Source organism: Rissa tridactyla, chromosome 1 (assembly GCF_028500815.1).
Source record: "Rissa tridactyla isolate bRisTri1 chromosome 1, bRisTri1.patW.cur.20221130, whole genome shotgun sequence".
Lineage (NCBI taxonomy): Eukaryota > Metazoa > Chordata > Aves > Charadriiformes > Laridae > Rissa > Rissa tridactyla.
Window position 1 is genome coordinate 10,903,969 of NC_071466.1, and position 13,073 is coordinate 10,917,041.

Here is a 13,073-nt window from a genome sequence, read left to right on the forward strand (position 1 = left end):
GCTCAGTTTTGGGGCCAGTTTTGTTTAATATCTTTATCAATGATCTGGATGAGCGGATTGTGTGCACCTTCAGTAAGTTCGCAGACGACACCAAACTAGGTGGGAGTGTTGATTGGCTTGAGGGAAGGAAGGCTCTACAGAGGGCCCTGGACAGGCTGGCTGGCTGGCTGGATGGATACACTACTACTGGACTGCACCTTCAGTCCAGTCGTGCTCATGAACTAGCACGGCCACTCTCGAGTCTTTGGTCGCGTTCGGTGAGAAACCAAAAGGACAAGCTACTTCAAAAAGTGCAGTTTATTTAAGCAACAGATAGATAGGTTCTTAGGGCAGCCGGTGATAAATACACTGTCTGCAAAGCACGTGCAAATGAAAGTATTGTTACATCTACAAAACGCGGGACAAAGTTCTAACGATACAGCCTGGCTATACATGTAGAAAAGAGAGTCTCTAGAGAAATTTCTAAGTTTCCCGAGGAAGCCCTCGGTATAATCTAAGTCTTACCCAAAGGCGTCCCTATGGGGGGGAAGAGAGGCTCAGCCCGTCGCCTGCTCCCAGAAGTCAGTGATGGAATTCTTTGCGATGGTGTCTTCCCTGGGTATCCCCCCTCTCTCGGGCTATTTTTCTACTATTTGTTATCTTCGAGGTGGAGTTTGAGTGACTTTAGTCATACATACTTTTATCATGAGTGGTGTAAATTTTTCTCGCTTCACAATTAAAGGTCTAGTTTACGAGAAGCTCAGGGCGCAGGCTCAAGAAGGAGCGGTTGCACCTTGCAGGCGGGTAGCCTTCGGGGTGGAGATGTGTTTTGGTATTATAATGACATTCTAATGAGCAAAGTTCGCACAAAGGACAGCATTTCATCAAAATTTGACAAAATGTTGGCTCCGAGTATGGAGCAGGCAGCTAATTGGCAGCTTATCTGTTTCCTGGTATCATCCCATTCCCGTATCCGCTATACATCCTAAGGTAAAGCCGCAGAATAATTGCATCCCGTCCCGTACCTCATGTAGCTTATCAGGGAACCACAGGTGTTGTATTCTTCATGCCAGCTGCAGCTGTTTTCTCCCTCAGAAGCCTCTTGATTTTCTACTTTTCCTTCCTGTGTGAACAATGCTGTACTTTTGTGTTTTTAGCCAATGTAGTATTTATTCCACAGGGGGGCAGCGAGGTCTGTCCCTGTCCCCCTCCCCCACCCTCTGCCCTCGGCAGGACAAGGTGAACCAGGTCCTCACCTCCTACCTGTGGGTCCGTCAGGCCTGGCTGGACGCCCACCTCGCCTGGGACAAGGACGCTTACGGTGGCATTGACAGCATCCGCATCCCCAGCAGCTACGTCTGGCGGCCGCACATCATCATCCTCTACAACGAGTGGGTGCTGCTCACCCTCCCCCACCCCCCGGCTGCTCCCGGAGCTGGGGGGGCTGAGGCTGGGGCTGGGGGTGTTGCCAACGGGGAGCAGGGGGGGTCCTGGTGTGGGGGATGTGGGGAGACGGTCACCTCGACTGGGTGAGAAGGCGGCGGCAGGAGGTGCTGGCATCAGCCTGGTGTGCCACCCACCTGGCAGCTGGGATGTGCCACCACGGGGGTGACCAGGGGCAGCGAGCCCCCTCTTCCTGGGGGTGACATGGGGAGGGGACACGGGGTTGGGGACCAGTGCTCGGCCCCGGCCCCGCAGACCCTTGCCCCACGTGGGGCTCGGGGCCATCCTGGCCCCACAGCGATCCCTCCCCCAGCACCGACGACGGCTTTGGCGGCTCGGTGGAGACCAACGTGGTGCTGCGCTCCGACGGGCACATCACATGGGACTCGCCCGCCATCACCAAGAGCTCCTGCAAGGTGGATGTCTCCTACTTCCCCTTTGACGGGCAGCGGTGCCGCCTCACCTTCGGCTCCTGGACCTACAACGGGAACCAGATCGACCTCCGCAACCAGCTGGACACCGGGGACCTGACGGACTTCGTGGAGAACGTGGAGTGGGAGGCGCTGGGCATGCCGGCTGTAATAAATAGAATCATGTTTGTTAATCAAATCAGGCTTTCTTAAAGGCTGGTGAAAACTTACACTGTTTCGACTCTTCACATACTTAAATCGCAGGCATCCAGCGTGCTATCTGGTGCACTTTGATACCTCAAGGCCTAAATCACAGGCATCTGGTGTGTTTTAACACTTCAAAGGGAAGAGCTAAGTTGTGAGATAAGCTGAAAAGAGTCTCCCCAAGGACACTGATAAAGATGAGGAGCCTTCAGCCCCACCACCATCAGGAGGCGGGACAAGACCGACCCCCTAGCAACACGTCGCTCAGACACAGAATATACCAGGATTGACACATATACGGGAACCAGAAGAGTATATAATCAACTACTTTCGGGAAGTGGCTGTGCGCCGTTGGCGGAGCAAAGACTCCCCGGCCGCCCAGCGCTGTTTTGCTTGCTGCCGCTTGCTTAATAAACTAATTTGATTAATTGGACTGGTTCCTGTCAATTATTGGGCCACAATCTATAACAAATTTGGTGCCGTAACTCGGATAGAGGCAATTTGGCTGTAAACCTCACAGGGGGGCGCCCCGCTGAGTAAGCGGCCCCTGTTGGGGGTTTTTACACCCAAAACCTCTACCGACGAACTCGAAATTCGGCAGCAAGCAAATAAAAGCCGGCAACCCCGTAAACTTTGTGCACGAAGACCCGAACGAAGACTCAGGAGTGAGTAAGTATAGGCCGGTGATCCGTTCGGTTGGGGTTGGGTATCCTGGAGTGTGCCTGTGTGAGACGTCCACTTGAGGACGAAGCAAGTGCGGACCCCTTAGTAGTGTGGTTCCCATCTCCCGCGAGGGACTGGGCCACGAACAGGGGGAAAAGATTGTGTGCGTGTGTGAAGGCACTCCGGAAGATGGGACAGAAGAAAAGCAAGCCTTCTGATCCCATGGGTGGGTCGGTGCCTAAGGTTAGGTTACCCCAGATACCGCCAGACAGTTTGTTAGGATTAATGATTAAATATTGGGATGATTACCCTTCTAGGCAGGGTAAGGATAAAGCAAAAATGATACGTTATTGTATGGAAGTTTGGGGTGGGAAACAAATTAGAAGTGACCACCTGTATTGGCCCGGTTTTGGGTCCTTTGAAGATTGGATATGCCAGGCTTTACATACTTATGTTAATTCTAAGGAACCCTTTAGCCTGGAGGAGAGTGAATATGCACACTTGTGGATAAGGTCAGAGACTAGAGTAAATCTATATCACTTGAGAGAGAAGAAACAGGGGGGTAGGAAAAAAACCAATTTGTAGCTAAATCATGGACGGACATTAGAAAGAAGCTGGAGAAAGTGGAGGATTGGCAGGATAGGGGTTTGGATGAATTGTTAAGGGAAGCCCAGAAAGTGTATGTCCGCAGGGAGGAGGAAATACATAAGAAACAAGCCAGAATGTTGGTAGCTGCAGTCAGAGAAGGGCAAAGGACGTCAACCCCTGGAAAAGGGTTTGAAGCTCGCCAGATAAGACAGGAGACCCGAAAACCTTTAAGAGGGAGAGAATGGGGAACTGTGGTTTGTTTTTATTGTGGAGGAAAAGGGCATGTTAAAAAGGACTGCAGAAAGAGAATGATGGATGAGAAAATGTTCAAAGACTAGGGGTGTCAGGGGCTCTATTTGCTGGGAACCCGAGGAAAAAAAAACAAAAAAAACAAAAAAAAAAAACACGAGAGCCCTTGATAAAACTAAAAGTGGGTCCCCAGCAACAAGAAATTGAGTTCCTAGTGGACTCGGGAGCAGAAAGATCTACCGTTCAAAAATTGCCCCAAGGATGTAAAATATCCTCGGCGACTACACAGGTTATTGGAGCAAAAGGAGAACCTTTTGGAATACCCGTAATAAAGGATGTGTTTTTTGAAACCCATTCTAAGGTAGGGGTGGGGTCCCTGCTACTCATGCCTGAAGCAGACTATAATTTATTGGGCCGAGATTTGATGATTGAATTAGGAATTGGCTTAGAAGTAAAAAATGAAACACTAAAAAAAATTAAACTGTGTCCCTTACGAGTAATAGATGAAGAGAAAATAAATCCTGAAGTCTGGTACACCCCGGAAACAGTAGGTAAGTTAGATATTGAACCCTTTTCAGTAACAATAAGGAACCCAGAAATACCAGTCAGAATAAAACAATACCCCCTTCCTAGAGAAGGGAGGCTAGGTTTGAAACCTGAGATCCAAAGATTACTTGAAAAGGGGTTGCTAGAACCCTGTATGTCTCCTTTTAATACTCCCATCCTGCCTGTAAAAAAAAAAAAAAACAAAAAAAAAAAACAAAAAAAAAAAGCCGGATGGAAAATATAGGTTAGTACATGACTTATGAGAAATTAACCAGAGAACAATAGCTAGATTCCCGGTGGTGGCGAATCCACACACCCTCCTGAGTCAAATAGGGCCCGATAATCAATGGTATAGTGTAATAGATCTGAAGGATGCATTCTGGGCATGCCCTCTCAAAGAAGATTGCCGAGATTACTTTGCTTTTGAATGGGAAGACCCAGATAACCATCGGAAACAATTACGGCGGACGGTATTGCCCCAAGGGTTTACCGAATCTCCGAACTTGTTCGGACAAGCCTTAGAACAAATCCTGAAGGGGTATGAGTTAAGTGAAGGAGTCACACTGGTCCAATCTGTGGATGATTTGCTCCTAGCTGGTGATAGCGAAGAAAAAGTGAGGCAGGAAAGTATTAAGTTACTAAATTTTTTGAGTTTACAAGGATTGAAGGTATCAAAATCAAAACTACAATTTGTTGAGAAAGAAGTAAAATATCTGGGACACAGACTAAGCAAGGGAACTAAGAAATTAGACCCCGAAAGGGTGAATGGCATATTGTCATTACCGGCTCCTAGAACTAAAAGACAGGTTAGGCAATTATTAGGTCTCTTTGGCTATTGCAGGCAATGGATTGAGAACTATAGCAAAAAGGTGAAGTTCCTCTATACCAAATTAACTAAGGATGGATTATTGAAATGGTCGGAGGATGATGATAAACAATTAGAAACACTAAAAACTGATTTAGTAAATGCCCCAGTTTTGAGCCTGCCAGATGTAAAGAAACCATTTTATCTATTTATCAATGTTGATGAAGGGACCGCATTTGGGGTATTAGCACAAGAATGGGCAGGAAGAAAGAAACCTGTGGGATACTTATCTAAACTCCTGGACCCTGTAAGTAGGGGTTGGCCTACCTGCCTTCAAGTGGTAGTAGCCGCAGCCCTTTTGGTAGAGGAAGCCCATAAAATTACCTTTGGAGGAGAATTGAGGGTATTATCACCTCACAACATCAGGGGAATTTTGCAACAAAAAGCTGACAAATGGATAACAGATGCCCCGGCTCCTAAAATATAAAGGCATCCTAATTTCCTCTCCCAAACTGGAACTCGAGGTAACAAGCGTGCAGAATCCAGCACAGTTTTTGTATGGGGAGCCGAGTGACAAAATAAATCATGATTGTCTTTACAACATTGAGGAGCAAACAAAAATCAGACCAGATTTAGATGAGGAAGAACTTGGAGAAGGAGAAAAGCTATTTGTAGATGGATCATCCCGGGTAGTTGAAGGAAAGAGAAAATCAGCATTTGCAATCATTGATGGGAAAACATTTAGTGTAATAGAATCAGGACCTCTGAGTCCTAGTTGGTCTGCACAGGCTTGTGAACTATATGCTGTATTAAGAGCCTTGCAACTTTTAAAAGGTAAAATTGGAACCATATATACGGATTCAAAATATGCCTTTGGCGTAGTGCATACTTTTGGAAAAATTTGGGAAGAAAGGGGTTTAATAAATTCTCAAGGAAAAGGATTAATACACCAGGAATTAATAATCCAGGTCTTACAAGCATTACGAGGACCAGCGGGAATAGCCGTAGTACATTTAAAAGGACACCAAAAAGGATTAAGCCCATTAGTCAGAGGAAACAATCTTGCTGATCAAGAAGCAAAAAGAGCGGCATTAATGGTGATCCAGACTAAAAGAACTCGGGAGGACTGTATAACTTGTGGAAAGGAATCAGACGAATTCCCATGTTATGAGTGTTGGAAGGATTTTGGAATCGATGCAGTCCCTGAAGACTACCCCTGCTGCCGAGAAGATGATACCCCTCGTGGCTCAAAGCAACCGAGTTGACGAGCGAGGCAGAGGAGTACAAAGCTGTGGAGAACAGAACCCAAAGAGTGGGACTGTACAAAGACACTGGGAGGACTGCCTCAGTGTTAACCAAGGGAATCGCACGAAATGCCCCGGGAGGAGTGATAGCACTGAAAAGGACTGGGTAATTGGAGTGAGTGTTCAAACTAAACTTATTAGCCGGCCGGGTTTCCACCCTTCTCGCCACACTCTAATTTTAATTTTACTAAATCTTGTAGGTGTCTTATTGTTTGCACAGCAAGGGGGGTTGTGTGTTGCTCTGGATGAGGAATGCTGCGTATATGCAGATCACACTGGAGTAGTTAGAGACACCATGACAAAACTACGAGAAGGATTAGAAAAAAGAAAGAAAGAAAGAGAAGCACAGCAAAGTTGGTATGAATCCTGGTTCAATTATTCCCCATGGATGACTACGCTATTGTCTACCATTGCGGGACCTATGCTACTATTAATTTTGGGATTAACATTTGGCCCTTGTATATTGAACAGAGTAATTGAAATTGTAAAGGGCAGACTGGAAGCTGCCCATTTAATGCTTCTCAGGGCTAAATACGAGTCATTAGATCAGGAACCAGCAATAGAAGAAACATTAGCTTTAAGTCACGCTGAACTCCAAAGATTTGATGAACAAAATGGTAAATAAAAAAAAAAAAAAAAAGGGGGGGGGGATTGTAATAAACAGAATCATGTTTGTTAATCAAATCAGGCTTTCTTAAAGGCTGGTGAAAACTTACACTGTTTCGACTCTTCACATACTTAAATCGCAGGCATCCAGCGTGCTATCTGGTGCACTTTGACACCTCAAGGCCTAAATCACAGGCATCTGGTGTGTTTTAACACTTCAAAGGGAAGAGCTAAGTTGTGAGATAAGCTGAAAAGAGTCTCCCCAAGGACACTGATAAAGATGAGGAGCCTTCAGCCCCACCACCATCAGGAGGCGGGACAAGACCGACCCCCTAGCAACACGTCGCTCAGACACAGAATATACCAGGATTGACACATATACGGGAACCAGAAGAGTATATAATCAACTACTTTCGGGAAGTGGGTGTGCGCCGTTGGCGGAGCAAAGACTCCCCGGCCGCCCAGCGCTGTTTTGCTTGCTGCCGCTTGCTTAATAAACTAATTTGATTAATCGGACTGGTTCCTGTCAATTATTGGGCCACAATCTATAACACCGGCCACGAGGAACGTCATCACCTACGGCTGCTGCTCCGAGCCCTACCCTGATGTCACCTACACGCTGCTCCTCTGCCGCCGCGCCTCCTTCTACATAGAATCATAGAATCGCTGAGGTTGGAAGGGACCTTTAAGATCATCAAGTCCAACCTTTAACCTACCCTGACAAAAGCCACTTCTAAACATGTCCCTAAGTGCCCCATCTACCCTTTTTTTTAAACACCTCCTGGGATGGTGAATCCACCACCTCCCTGGGCAGCCTATTCCAATGTTTAATAACCCTTTCAGTGAAAAAATGTTTCCTAATATCCAATCTAAACCTCCCCTGACATAACTTGAACCCGTTTCCTCTCATCCTATCACTTGTCACCAGGGAGAAGAGGTCAGCCCCCATCTCTCTCCAACCTCCTTTCAGGGAGTTGCAGAGAGCGAGAAGGTCTCCCCTCAGCCTCCTCTTCTCCAGGCTAAACAACCCCAGCTCCCTCAGTCGTTCTTCATAAGGTTTGTCCTCCAGACCCCTCACCAGCTTTGTAGCCCTTCTCTGGACACGCTCCAACACCTCAATGTCCCTCTTGTAGCGAGGGGCCCAAAACTGAACGCAGTACTCGAGGTGGGGCCTCACCAGTGCCGAGTACAGGGGGATGATCACTTCCCTAGTCCGGCTCACCACGCTATTCCTGATACAGGCTAGGATGCTGTTGGCCTTCTTGGCCACCTGGGCACACTGCTGGCTCCTATTCAACCGGCTGTCAACCAACACCCCCAGGTCCTTTTTTGACGGGCTGCTTTCGAGCCACTCTGCCCCAATCCTGTAGCGCTGCATGGGGTTGTTGTGACCCAAGTGCAGGACCCGGCACTTGGCCTTGTTGAACCTCATACCATTGGTCTCAGCCCATCGGTCCAGCCTGTCCACATCCCTCTGCAGAGCCAACCTCCCCTCAAGCAGATCAACACGCCCGCCCAGCTTAGTGTCATCTGCAAACTTACGGAGGGTGCGTTCGATCCCCTCATCCAGATCATTGATAAAGATATTAAAGAGAACCGGCCCCAGCACCGAGCCCTGGGGGACACCACTTGTGACCGGACACCAACTGGATTTAACTCCATTTACCACCACTCTCTGGGCACGGCCATCCAGCCAGTTTTTTACCCAGCGAAGAGTACACCTGTCCAGGCCATGAGCAGCCAGTTTCTCCAGGAGAATGCTGTGGGAAACGGTGTCAAAAGCTTTGCAAAAATCCAAGTAGATAACATCCACAGCTTTTCCCTCATCCACTAAGTGGGTCACCTTATCGTAGAAGGATCTTAGGTTTGATAGGCATGACCTGCCCTTCACAAACCCATGCTGACTGGGCCTGATCACCCTGTTCTCCTGCATGTGCCGTGTAATGGCACTGAGGAGGATCTGTTCCATGACCTTCCCAGGCACCGAGGTCAGACTGACTGGCCTGTAGTTCCCCGGATCCTCCTTCCGACCCTTCTTGTGGATGGGTGTCACATTTGCTAACCTCCAGTCAGCTGGGACCTCCCCGGTTGTCCAGGACTGCTCATAAATGATGCAACGTGGCCTGGCGAGCACTTCCGCCAGCTCTTTCAATACCCTTGGGTGGATCCCATCCGGCCCCATAGATTTGTGCAGCTCCAGGTGCTGAAGCAGGTCCCTCACCGTTTCCCTTTGGATTACAGGGGCTTCATTCTGCTCCCCATCCCTGTCTTCTAGCTCAGGGGTCTGGGTACTCAGGGAACAACTGGTCCTACTGCTGAAGACTGAGGCAAAGACTGCATTAAGTACCTCAGCCTTTTCCTCATCCTTGGTCACTATGTTCACATCTTCAGCCTGCTCCTGCCCTGCATCATGGTCTCCTTCCTGGCACCCCTTGGCTTCTACCTGCCGGCCGACTCCGGGGAGAAGGTCTCACTGGGGGTGACAGTGCTGCTGGCCCTCACCGTCTTCCAGCTGCTGGTGGCGGAGAGCATGCAGCCCTCGGAGAGCGTCCCGCTCATCGGTGAGCCTTGATGGCACCCAGGACCCTCCCATGGGACCAGGGCGTCTGCACCGGGGTGGTGGGCACCCCCCCATGCCAGGGGGGGTTTCGATGGGGGGAGGTGGGCACAGGTCTCTCCCCACCCCGCTGCGGCATCACCACCCATTACCCACACAGGGAAGTACTACATCGCCACCATGACCATGATCACGGCCTCCACCGCGCTGACCATCTTCATCATGAACGTCCACCACTGCGGCCCGGGGCCCCGGCCCGTGCCCCCCTGGGCCAGGTGGCTCATCCTCCACCACATGGCCCAGCTCTGCTGTGTCTACGAGGTGGGCGAGAGCTGCAAGAGCCCCCAGCGGGTGCTGGGCAGGCGGGCGGGCAGGGAGAACACTGGGGGGCCGGGGGAGAGCCCCATGGAGGGGGAGGTGGGTGCCGAGGCAGGGGGCTGTCCCCGGGACCGCTGCCTGTGCCACCATGATGGCCTGCTGAGGAACGTGGGCTACGTCGCCAGCTGCTTCTGGCATCACCAAGCCTCCCAGCGCCGGACCGGCGAGTGGAAGAAGGTGGCCAAGGTGATGGACCGCTTCTTCATGTGGGTCTTCTTCCTCATGGTCGTCCTCATGAGTGTGCTGGTCCTGGGCAATGCTGCCTGATGGCCCCGTGGACTCACTGCCCCCAGGGGCAGTGGTGGCCACGGGTGCCCCATGGGGGTGGCTCGTCCTGAGCCCCCCTTGGCCCTTCATGGACCTGCAGGGTGGAAGATCCACCAGCGCCAGGGAAGAGGAGCCTGAGAGCGGGAACCTGACTCGGCCGGGGCTGCCCCAGCTGCAGGGTTGAGGGGTCACGGCCCCCCGAGCAGTTGTCTGGGTGGTGACGTAGAGAAATATAGATGTAGAATCATAGAATCACAGAATGGTTTGGGTGGGAAGGGACCTTAAAGATCATCTCATTCCACCCCCCTGCCCTGGGCAGGGACACCTCCCACCAACCCAGCTTGCTCCAAGCCCCGGCCAACCTGGCCTTGAACCCCTCCAGGGATGGGGCAGCCACAGCTTCTCTGGGCAACCTGGGCCAGGGGCTCACCGCCCTCACAGCCAAGAATTTCTGCCTCAGATCTCAGCTCAATCTCCCCTCTTGCATTGGAAACCCCTTCCCCCTCGTCCCATGGCTCCCCTCCCTCATCCAGAGTCCCTCCCCAGCTTTCCTGGAGCCCCTTGAGGGACTGGAAGGGGCTCCAAGGTCTCCACGGACCTTTCTTTCTCCAGCCTGAACGCCCCCAACTCTCTCAGCCTGTCCTCACAGCAGAGGGCCTCCAGCCCTCCCAGCATCTCCGGGGCCTCCTCTGGACCACATATATATATTTATATATATATATAAAGAGACACCTTCCGCTCCTCCTGTGTCCCCACCGGTGCCTGCCACCCTGCCTGGCCAGGGGCCGGGTCTGCTGCAGCCCCCCGAGATGCCACTCCAGTGTCCGGCAGCCCTGCTGAGGGTCCCAGGGGAGTAGGGCAGCCCCCACCCCGTCCCCTCCGGGTGCTGGCTGGGGCCAGGATGGTGCCCAGGAGGGACGGAGGGGTCTGGCCCTCGATGCCTTTGGTGACAGAGTGCGGGGCTCGTGGAGCTCTGGGTCTGCTGCCCACCCAGGGCAGGGCAGGTCAGTGCTGGGGTCCATCATAGCACCCATGGCGGGTGTGGGGCAGCACTTGGGTGCCGCGGGTGGCTGGCAGGGTCCCGCAGCAGCTGCAGGGCTCTCGCCGGGTTGGAGTGGGGGAATTTGAAGGGGAAGCTGCCGTTGGAGCCGCACAAGGGGAAGCCGCCACGTTCAGGGGCGGGTGCAGGTTGTTGCGCGGGTAGGGGACGGTGGGTGAGGGGTGCAGCCCTGCTGTGTGAGCGAACCGCACTTGGGTGCAGGCAGATGCTCAGCCAAACCCAAGTTAATGCTCTTGCGTGAGGCCGTCAGCGAGAGCTCAGCACCAAAACCAAAAACCAGCCCTGTTTCGGCTGGAGATCGGGCTGGTAAGTGGCTGAAACAGCCTGAACGCAGCAGAAAACCCGACTACGACTCAACCCCTCGATGCTCTAAACACCCGCAGCCATCGGGTCTGTGGAGCTCCCCCTGCCCAGGTGGGGACTGTCCCCTGGAGCAGGGACCCCTCTCAAGGTTACCCCTCGAGGCTGAGAGACACCGTACCTGGCACCAACGGGTTGGTATGTGACATTTTTTGCATACCTGTGACATTAAAGGTACATACGGGAAGCCGACGTCATGACCTTTGTATCCCACCCAAACCCTGCGTGCCGTAAATAGCGGAGCATTTCCTGCTGATCCATCCGGGCTTACGGAATATCTCACCCCCCTGCATTTACTGATCCGTCCTCAATAAAATAACGACTCCATCAGCTCTGGCTGACTGACCTCTGGCTCTTCTCCTGCGACAGCGACGGCGGCTGGTCTGCGCTCACCCTGCCCGACAGCCTGTGCCGGGGGGGGGCTGGGCCCCTCGTCCCCATCCCTGCCCCACACCCCACGGACTGGCTGTCGGAGGCCTCGGGGCTCATGCCATCTTGTCACCGGTGGAGGGGACTGATCAGCTGGTGGGGAGGGGGACGGTGGCCAAACCCGGGGGGACACCCGTGGGTGATGGGGGAACCTGGGGATGAGAGCCGGAGGCGCTGGGGCAGCCGGAACAGGGTGCGGGGGACACGGAGTGCCCTCGGGCTGGCTGGGATGGCGCACAGACGCTGGCAGCAGGGATGGCCGTAGCGAGGGGAGTGCGGGGGGGCAGCAGCACCGCCCCCGGCTGAGTGCAGGGACCCGGCTGGGGGGACATGGCGAGGGGAAGGAGCCGCTGTCCCCGCGGGGAGCCCCGGGGTGAGGAGGGAGCCCGGCCAGGGCAGCCCCAGCGGCCGAGGAGGAAGGCAAAGGGGCCAGGCAGCATGGAAAGCGCAGGGCAGCGGGGACGGGTGTCCCACCGAGACCCCAGCCCTGCGCCAACTCCGCTCAGGGGTGTAAGAAAGGCAGGTGTTGCTTTTGCAGAGGAGAAAAGCCGTTTCCATCAGAGGTGACACGATAAGGGAATGACTGAGACAAAGAGGCTCCAGCAAAGGCTTGTAGAACATCTCTTATCACACAGACAAAAGGACAAAGTGATTCCTACTGGATTAGCATCTGGAAGGGTAGTCATACATTTAACCAGGGCTAATGACTTTAAGCAATTTTTTTGTTACCAAAAAGGAAGGAAATAAACTAGTCAGATAATCTCTTTAGGTGTAGCATGAAGAGAAGCAAACAGCGGCAGGACATGCGGGAAGAATTTTAGGCGCCTCGCACAGACCGTGAACCCTGGAGTACCCAACCAACGGGAAAGAGGGGAGGGAAAAATTGGGCCGGGATTAGGAAATAAAAAGGTGTGGTGTTTCAAGAACGGAAAGTGTGCCTACTTGCTAGGTCACCCGCTCTTGCAAGAGCGTGAACAAAAATGTGCCTCCCAGAGGATTCTGCCTGAGCCTATTTCATTCGGACCGGAACTTATTTCTCACAATTTGGGGGCTCGTCCGGGAGCAGAAGTCATCTTCTTGGGAGTCCGTGTTGCCGAAGGACGGGAAGACGCGTCCCGTTGTTTTCAACGGTCTCGTGGATCGTCGCAGGGATTCCGGGAGGAATCGACTAAGATCTCGAGACCCAGTTGTACAGCAGACTCTGTGAACCACAGGGGGAAAAGGG

At 52.3% G+C, this 13,073-nt stretch overlaps 1 protein-coding gene across 1 annotated transcript; it reads left to right on the forward strand.

Annotated features, from left to right (window-relative positions):
- Positions 1–1,218: 1,218 nt before the first annotated feature.
- On the forward strand, positions 1,219–9,999 carry LOC128904305 (neuronal acetylcholine receptor subunit alpha-10-like; the record flags this gene model as incomplete). The annotated part of the gene is made up of 5 exons (XM_054188424.1): positions 1,219–1,370; positions 1,736–1,994; positions 7,351–7,446; positions 9,181–9,358; positions 9,515–9,999. Coding segments are annotated over 5 exons (1,170 nt in total), but the record flags the coding sequence as incomplete, so codon positions are not given.
- Between the last annotated feature and the right edge of the window lie 3,074 nt (positions 10,000–13,073).